Source organism: Otolemur garnettii, unplaced genomic scaffold (assembly GCF_000181295.1).
Source record: "Otolemur garnettii isolate 467f Iridium unplaced genomic scaffold, OtoGar3 scaffold00056, whole genome shotgun sequence".
NCBI classification, from domain to species: Eukaryota; Metazoa; Chordata; class Mammalia; order Primates; family Galagidae; genus Otolemur; species Otolemur garnettii.
In genome coordinates, this window is record NW_003852451.1 from 8,198,776 (window position 1) to 8,208,499 (window position 9,724).

Genomic DNA, 9,724 nt, shown 5'->3' on the forward strand with positions numbered 1-9,724 from the left:
TCATCTTAGTACTCCAAGTACATCTTTTGAGTTTTAGCTGGTGATCAAGCCATTCAGAATGCTCTTCCCCCATGTCAAAATACTATCATTTATCAAACACTATTTCAATATCACTTCTGTCCCTTTCATAAATTAACTCAAAATTAAGTGATCAGATCTAAAATCTTCCACTACATTTTTACTTCTAACATTTATGAGGCACCTGTATGTTAGTGTTACTTACACAAACCCTACACCTGCATTAGACCATAAGCTTTGAAAAAAGAAAAATAGCCCAGAGTATTCTGAGCTATGTGAGGTATGCACAGAGACCCACAGAGACATGAGTACAACCCTTCCCACCTCCACTACCCAGTATATACACCCAAATGTGGGAGGTGGGGCTGAGATAGTTTAAAGGAATTTTGTCATGGCTCATGCCCATAATCCTAGCACTCTGGGAGGCAAAAGAGGGAGGTGGAGTTGCGTTGGGGTTCGAGACCAGCCTGAGGAAGAGCAAGATCCCATCTCTACTAAAATAGAAAACAATTAACTGAGCATTGTGACAGATGCTACGCAGGAAGGTTGAGGCAGGAAGATCTCTTGAATTCAGGAGTTTCAAGTTGCTGTGAGCTAGACTGACACCCCAGCATTCAAGTCTAAGGCAACAGAATGAGATTGTCTCCAAAAAAAGGAATTTTCTCTCTAACTAGCTGCCCCACACATTATCTTCATGTTCCTGGGATTTCTATAGCACAATGCACAGGTAATCAACAGCTTATGTTGTTTTAAGGCAAATTCTTCATGACAATTTAGGAACTGCCTCTACTTTTTAGCTCAAAAGTCCACTCGCAATTGCTGCTAATCTCAGCATATTTTCAGGGCAACTTGAACCTATGCTTGAAGTGGCTACCCTCAATCTTTGGGCTCAGATACACTCTATTCGTAATATTTTCTGAATCTCCTTATTTAAGGTTGACAACTTCAAAGCAGAGGAGTCCCGATCTTAATACAAAGGCTTAACATTTACCAGGCACAGTTCAAAGTACTTTCTATTTTATTAATGCTTTTAATCTTCACAACAAATCCTAAGAGTAACATCCTATCATTCCCCCACTAGCAGGTTAGGAAAAAGAAGCACAAAAACATTTTTGACTGAGGTTACAGAGCTAGTGAGAGAGGATACCCAAGAAGGGTGAGGTCTGGGAGAACAGGTCTTCTCAGGGAGACCACAAGGATGCACCTGCAGGGTCCTCTCCATGGTGACTCAACTCTTGGGAATTTGTAGATTTAACTTCCTGGAACCTGTAAATTTCCAAGTTCTGTGAAATCCTGTATTTCTGTAGGGGCTAGACTAGCATCTACAGCTTGATTCAAACTGGCCAACGGGAAGGATACCTGTAGGGTGGGAATTCTTGACTGTCAAAAAAAGGAGAAAGACCAAGCCAGTCAGAGAGCACGGCCATTTGGAAATCTATGCTGTAAGCTCCCAGCCAATGAATAAAGCCCTTCCTCTTACAAACTTGGTGTTTGGGTGCTCTTTCTCACAGTTGGGCCTCATCTTCCTGCAACACTAACACACTACAGAATGTGGATTCAAATCAAGGCAGCATTGAGCTGAACTGAAGATGTAACTGTAAGTGCAACTACCTGATTATAGGGACGCATACACTTCACTTACACAAACCACAAGATTTTTAACATTGCTAGCACTAAAATCAAAGCATCCGCGCTTAAAGCACAGGTCCACCATGTGTCATTCTTCAGAGCCTGGGGCCTGATGTCTAAGGCATAGGGAAACTTTGCCTTTTTTAAAAAAAAGACTCTATAAACTGCCCCCGCTCTCCCCACATTAGAAGCCTGTGGGCTGGCCCTTTGCCACTCCACGCGCCCAGGGTCCTGGCTGTGGCTATGGCCGAGCTATCAGCAGAGAAGGCGGGAAGACGCACAGCCTCGGCTGCAGAGGGCGGCGTCTGCCAGCCCCTAGGGCGGGAAAGGTAAGGAGCCAGGAGAGGCTCGGAAGCACTTTCTCCGCCCAGGCACGTAACAGAGCTGGGAGCCGAGCTGCCACGGCTGTGTCACCCAGAGGCGGCCCGCGAGCGCGGCAGCAGTGGCGGGAAGAGCAACAATCGAGCACGCCCCTGGAAGAACAGGAGAACGTGGGCCTGCGAGAATGGCGCCGACACCATCCCTGCAAGGCCACATTCCAGAAGGGTCGGGAACCAGCCGCCGGTGTCTCGCAGGCCTCGACGAATACCGTCAGGCCCAACTCTGGGGCCAGAGATCTCCCACCACGCACGCGCACTTGTAGGACCAGAGCAGACTGGCCAGGTCAAGAGCCGGAAGTGCCCTGCGCCTCAGTCCCTTCCGGGAAACCCGCCGACCGGAACTGCGTAGAGGTCCCGCCCCCAAATGGAACCGTGGGTTGCTGGGCAACCGCTGCGCGCGCGGCGGACGGATCCCGTGTTCCCTGGAGCAAACCAAGTGTAGCCCCCGCCGCCTGCCCCGGAGACCTCCCGTCCCGCCCGCCTCCCTCCTTGCCGCCTCTCCGCGCGTGGCGGAATCGCTGTCCTTGGCATTACTTACATCTTTCGGACTCTTACGACACCTTAGTGCCCACCTGCTTCAAAGCCAAGCTCCACCGAAGGCGAGGCAGTCCGACCCCAGACATGGCCTCTGCGTTGACCGACGGCACCTCTCGAGCCATGAACAGCTACACCTATACCAGCCGTCCCCGGGCGCTGCCCTGCCAGCGCCGTCGTTACCGGGACAGCTTGACACAGTCGTGAGTGGCCAAACCAACCCCTATGTGGTCTCCACTTGCACCCCATCTTCACCTGGCAAAAGCTGCCTATGCACCTTTCCCTTATCTACACTCTGCCGAAATGAAATTTCTGCCGTAAGGAACTCTCCCGTGGTGTGAAGCAAGAAGGGGCACGGGTGACCCCTCTTAGTTAACTTTTAGTCATCCTGAATCCAAACCCTAGTACGATTAGCCACACTTGGTTATAAGTGACTAGATGACTATATCCAAAATAATCTGCTTTTACATCACTCTCTTGCCTATGCTGGAATGCAGTGGAGTCATCACAGCTCACTGCAACCTTAAATTCCTGAGCTAAAGTCATCCTGCCCCAGCCTCCCAACAATCTTACGTTTTTCTTCTAGACAATTTAGCTTGTATACACATACATGAATATATATATATATACATAGGAGGTTTGTTTCCAAAATAGATTCATACTACATGTATTATTCTAGACTTGGCTTTTCCCACTATTTAATAAGCTCAAAATCTCTTTTTCCCCCTAATTTCTTTACGTATACATGCACATACATATTTAACTCTATATAAATGAACTTACTCATATTTGGGAGCATTTCTAGGGCAGCCTTTTAGACTACCCTCCTCCTTTGCAGCCTGCTCTTCCTCTCCTGCCCCAGGATAAACACGTTAGCAACCTGTGTGAAGGCTTCAGTACTTTTCTCCATGATCACATTTCATTTCAAATGTATGAATATAGATGCTCACATAGTTTCAGCTACTCAAGAGGCTAAAGCAAGAGGATTGCTCAAGCTCAAGAGTTTAAGGTGGTTGTGAGCTATGCTGCCACAGCACTCTACTCAGGGCAACAGAGTGAGACTTTGTCCCAAAAAAATACACATATTTAGGGTGGCGCCTGTGGCTCAGTGGGTAGGATGCCGGCCCCAGCCAAACTGCAACCAAAAAAAAAAAAAAAAAAAAAAAAAAACACATATTTATATGTGTGTGTGGGTGCGTGTATAAAACTTCAATCTTTGGCTCGGCGCCTGTGGCTCAAGCAGCTAAGGCACCAGCCACATACACCTGAGCTGGTGGGTTCAAATCCAGCCCGGGCCCGCCAAACAACAATGATAGCTGCAACCAAAAAATAGCCAGGCATTGTGGCGGGTGCCTGTAATCCCAGTTACTTGGGAGGTGGAGGCAGGAGACTCGCTTGAGCCCAGGAGTTGGAGGTTGCTGTGAGCTGTGATGCCACAGCACTCTACCCAGGGCGACAACTTGAGGCCCTGTCTCAAAAAAAAACAAAACAAACAAAAAAAAACTTCAATCTTTGAATTCGTTTTTTGCTGTCCTTTAAGGCAAGGCATTTTCACATGTGTTAAGTAGTGAAGATTACAGCCTCAATCTAGATTTGCCACTTACCCCCGGGGTGACCTTAGGTAGATTTCTGAGTCTATTTCTTATTCTGTCAAATAGCAGGAATCATAGTTCCCAACTTGAAGCTTATTGTGAGCAATGAATAAAATAACATCTGGGAACAACCTGGCATATAGTAAGCATATACGTAAATGGTAGCTATTTATCTCATTTTATGGATCACACCAGGGGTCCTCAAATTTTTTAAACAGGGGGCTAGTTCACTGTCCCTCAGACTGTTGGAGGGCCAGACTGCTGGCCCCAGCACGAGTCAGCTGCTAAGCAGGACAGGCAGTGGCGGCAAAAACACCTGATGGGCCTGATTAATGTCCTAGGTGGGCTGCATGTGGCCCACAGGCCACACCTGGACCACACTAAAACAGAAATATATTTTCTTGGGTGGTGCCTGTGGCTCAAGGAGTAGGACACCGGTCCCATGCCAGAAGTGGTAGGTTCAAACCCGGCCCTGGCCAAAAACTGCAGGAAAAAATAAAAAAAGAAGAAGAAAGAATTAAATATACATATATTTTTTTTTCTGGAAATATTTTCACCTTAGTCTAAATCCTATTGAAAATGAGTTTACTTTATAGATACCAACACTCTATCGGGTACTTACTTGGAGGTTCTGTGTTACAGAGATGATGAACCTGTTCGTTATGGAAACATAATGTATGACAGAAGGGTGATTCGAGGCAACACTTACGCACTGCAGACAGGGCAGCTGGTAAGTTCAACTTGGACAGGCTGATACTGAGCTCTCACATGGTGGAGAAGAATCTGTTTGTGTTAATTTCTAACCCATTGCAGATTAAAGTATTCATAAAATAAAAATGAATTACTTGAAAGATGAAATTTTAAAAAAGATATACATATGTAAGCACAAAAGTGGTTGCTAGGGGTTGAGAGGAGGAGGGATAAGGAGTTACTATTTAATGGGGACAGAGTTTCGGTTTTGCAAGATGAGTTCTAGAGATGAATAGTGGTGGTGGTTACAGAACGATGAGAAAGTACTTAATGCCACTGAATCATACACTGAAAAATGGTTAAGGTGGCAAATTTTACATTCTATGTATTTAGCCACAATTTAGTAAGCTCTAATTTATAAGCTCTAATTTTTTATTAGACTTAACAGAGTTCTGGCAAGCTATTCTAGAAGTTTCTAAAATTTACTTTCAATTTCTGCATTTAAATTGTTACAGACCAATTCATTTACACAGCCCTAGTCTAGGAAGCACACTTTAGTGCTGCTCTAATATCTTTAGCCTTGTTTAGATTATGCCATACTGTAATGCAAGTATCATTATTTAATCAAAAAGTCTGAATTATGCTTCTTTTAGTTTACTCAACAAATTGTTGTTGTTGTTGTTTTAGAGACAGAGTGTTACTTTGTCACCCTCGGTAGAATGCCATGGCATCACAGCTCACAACCCCCAACTCTTGGGCCTTAGGTGATTCTCTTGCCTCAGACTCCTGAGTAGCTGGGACCACAGGCGCCTGCCACAACGCCCAGCTATTTTTTCATTTCAGTTTGGCTGAGGTCAGGTTTGAACCCGCCACCTGTGGTATATGGAGCCGGCACCCTACTCACTGAGCCACAGGCACTGCCCTCAACAAATATTTGTTGAGTTTTAAGCCCTTGGCTATGGAGACAAATGAGACATAGTATGATACTAAGGGTGGTGGTTTCTTGGCACAGAAATGAAATATAGTGAATCTGTACACAGTATGTTGCATATAAGTGCTGAATATAAGATGGTCATACAGATGCTTCTCTGCCTACAGCGGGTTTACGTCCCAGTAAGTCCATCATAAGTTGAAAATACAAAAAGCTGAAAATGCTTTTAATACACCCATCCTACCAAACATCATACCTTAGCATACCTTAAACAATGCTTAAGTGTTAATGAACACTTAACATTAGCCTGCAGTTGGGCAAAATCATTTAATACAAAAGCTATTTTATAGGCAAGTGCTGAATATCTCATGTAATTTATTGAATATTGTACTGAAAGTGAAAAACAGAAGGGTCATGTGAGTACTAAAAGTACAGTTTCTACTGAATGAGTATTGCTTTTGAACCATCATAAAATCAAACCATCATAAGCCAGAGACCATCTATATCTGGAATATGAGACAGCCTGAAGCAGTGCTTCCTAAAACTGGCCATGAATCAGTCATCTAGAAGACTTACTAAGAATGTCTGTGCTTCAGCCCTGTCCTGGATCTTCCACATTAGAATGTCAGGGGTCCCGTTTACCCTACCAAAGTGGCGTCAGCAAGGATAGAGCAGAAAGTTGAACCTCTGCCTTTATCCAGCAGCAACAAGGTAATAAGAAATGGTACAAGCTGGTGCCCCACTTTTTCTGGTGTGGTGTGAGCAAAGCCTGAGGGGAGCTAAATTTTCAGTCCTATCTGGTAGTAACAAGGAGGACGAGGCAGTGCTAGTCAGTGCTTCACTCCTTCCTGCCCCAATACTAGTGTCAGCAGAGTCTAGTAATAAGCCGAACTTACCAGGGCACCTCCACCTGGCCCTCTGCTTTTGCTGAGGTGATGTCAGGGGAGCCCAGCAAGGAGCTGACTTCCAACTCCATTCAGACTTTATGCATTAAAACAAAAGGGGTGACTTGGTGCTGAAAGATTAAGTAGAAGCCAAAGTCTCAGAATATGATACCCACAATATCCAGGACACAGTCAAGAATAACCCATCATACAAGAACCAGGACAGTCATAACTTGCATGAGAAAAAACAAGCGATGACAAGACCCAAGATGACTCGATTGCATGACAAGGGTTTTTAAGCAACAGTCATAAAAATGTTACAATCAAAAATGAAGAATTATGACCACTCTTGAAATAATAGAAAAAAACAAAATCTTAGCAAAGAAATAGACGAAATGAACCAAATGGAAAGTATAGAACTGAAAAATATAAAAATCAAAATTTAAAAACTCACTGCATGGACTCAGTAGTACATTGGAGATGGCATAGGCCAGTGGTTCTCAACCTTCCTAATGCCGTGAGCCTTTAATACAGTTCCTCATGTTGTGGTGACCCCCACGCATGAGGAGCGGTGTCTCAGTTCCTAAAACCATTGGAAATACATGTTTTCTGATGGTCTTGGATGACCCCTGTGAAAGGGGAAAGGGTCACTTGACCCCCAAAGGGGTCGTGACCCACAGTTTGAGAACCACTGACATAAGCAATAATCAGTGAACTCAAAGACAAATCAGTGAAAATTACCCAGCTGAACAACAGAGAGAAAATAGAACAAAAAAAAGAGAGAGAGAAGAGCCGCAGAAACCTGAGGAACAATAAAAAAAGATCTACATTTGTGTTATTGCAATTCCAGAAGGAAAGGAAAAGAAGTGTGGGATAGAAAAAATATTTGAAGAAATAGTGCCTTAAAATTCCACCAAGTTAGCAAAAGAACTACAAATCCAAGAAGCTAAGTGAACCCCAAAAAGAATAAACCCAAAGAAATCTATACAAGACACATGAAAATCCAACTTTTGACAACTAAAAAAAATTTTGAAAGCAGCCAAAAAGAAATGGCATATTAGCAAAGGAGGAGCAATGATTTGAATGACAGATTTCTTGTCTGAAAGTGGTGGTTCTTCACTGGTTCCAAAATGGCAGTATAGAAGCAGGCTGGCTTCACCCTCCCCTGTAGGAAACCACCAACAGATGTGCAGTGTGGAGACCAGCAACAGCAACATCCCAGAGCTCCAGGGGAGGAGGAGACAGTTCCTAGGGCCACAGAGAGGTGGAATAGTGCCAAGAAGACGATAGGAGAATCAGAATCCTGTGTCCCCCCCCCCCCACTGTGTCCAGCACCAAGCATGCAGAGGATGTCCCCTGCCTTGAGGTTTCTACACTGGAAAATGTGAGATTGAGGTAGATGACCAGCTTCCTCACCATCTTGAGTTCCCTGGCAGGGGACCGTCCACCCCCAGGAAGCATGGCAATTGCCTAAAGGGAAGAGTATCCCTGAGGACAACCAGAGACAAAGAGGGGAGGCAGGACCACCATCCCTAGCCCTGGAAGCCCTGCTCTGTAACTTGGGCAAAGGAGATACCAAATTAGTTGCATTTGTGGTAACACCTCAAATCTTGGAAGAGTTGACATGATTTTGTCCCATGAAGAAATTAGAAATCAGGCTTGGCGCCTGTGGCTCAAGCTGCTAAGACGCCAGCCATGTACACCTGAGCTGGCAGGTTTGAATCCAGCTTTGGCCCGCCAAATAACAATGACGGCTGCAACCAAAAAAATAGCCGGCGCTGTGGCGGGTGCCTGTAATCTCAGCTACTTGGGAGGTGGAGGCAGGAGACTCGCTTGAGCCCAGGAGTTGGGGGGTGCTGTGAGCTGTGATGCTGTGGCACTCTACCCAGGGCGACAGCTTGAGGCTCTTGTCTCAAAAAAAAAAAAGAGAGAGAAATTAGAAATCAGGCATTGTACTCTTATAAAATAGAATAAATACCCAAAGGGAAAGAGTCTTCACTGGATGATCCCAAAATGATTTTAGTAATTACATTTTTTTTTTAAGTCAGAGCCTCAAGCTATTGCCCTGGGTAGAGTGCTGTGGCATCACAGCTCACAGCACCCTCCAACTCCTGGGCTCAAGCGAGTCTCCTGCCTCTGCCTCCCGAGTAGCTGGGACCACAGGTGCCCGGCACAATGCCTGGCTATTTTTTTTTGGTTGCAGCCATCATTGTTTTTTGGCAGGCTTGGGCTAGATTCGAACCCGCCACCTTAGGTGTATGTGGCTGGCTCCTTAGCCGCTTGAGCCACAGGCGCAGAGCCAGTAATTACATTTTTGAAATTGAATTATAGGTGCCTCTTTCCCTTTTTGAGTAATGTGATCATATTTATAATAAAAGGATCTGATAACTGGAGGAAGAGAATGATTTGGTGTCAGGCATTGTATTAGGCTCATTATATCACCATCTGCTTTGTTTCTTAGAACCAAAACCTAAGAGATGTTATTAATATTCTCACTATACAGATGAGAAAACTGAGTATCTGAAAACTTAGGTTGTTAGTCCAAACCTTACTAATCCTAGAATTAGTAAATTGAAGAGTTGGAATTTGAGCTTCAGAGCCAAAGCTCTGTTACCATTATATGATGCCAATATGTGGGAAAGTTGATGACAGTAATACAGACGGTTAAAGCGCGTGTGGTGTCCTCACAAGGTCAGAGACGCCATGTAAATAGCATAGGATCACAGGTAATCCTCTTTTCTCTTTTTAGCAAACTTTAATGTGACCTTGTCATTCCAATTAAAACCTATTTAGAATACTAATTTTAAATATTAAAACTTTTCTCACAAAATACTTCCCCATTTTCCCTTTCCATATTTACCTTGTGATGAGGCAGCCAGCTATAGAGAGAATGACTGTAAAATAAGATGCAGATACCAAAGCTAAGGCCTCCAGTATTGCGGAACTACTGTGAATAATTATATTTTCAATCCCTTAATCAAGTTATTGTTTTGTGCACTTAGGCTTCCTTTGGACTGAGGATGTTTTCTTTGTGATCTAATGTATTTACTTTTTTTTTTTTTTTTT

The 9,724-nt window shown here is 44.3% G+C and overlaps 1 protein-coding gene across 1 annotated transcript in view; it reads left to right on the plus strand.

Annotated features, from left to right (window-relative positions):
- Positions 1 to 1,890: 1,890 nt before the first annotated feature.
- RSPH3 (radial spoke head 3 homolog) overlaps positions 1,891 to 9,724 on the plus strand; it is a 20,127-nt gene continuing 12,293 nt past the window's right edge. The window contains exons 1-3 of the mRNA XM_012806710.2: positions 1,891 to 1,976; positions 2,066 to 2,764; positions 4,796 to 4,883. Coding sequence (XP_012662164.1) covers positions 1,891 to 1,976; positions 2,066 to 2,764; positions 4,796 to 4,883 — 873 coding nt within the window. The remainder of the gene's footprint in view (positions 1,977 to 2,065; positions 2,765 to 4,795; positions 4,884 to 9,724) is intronic.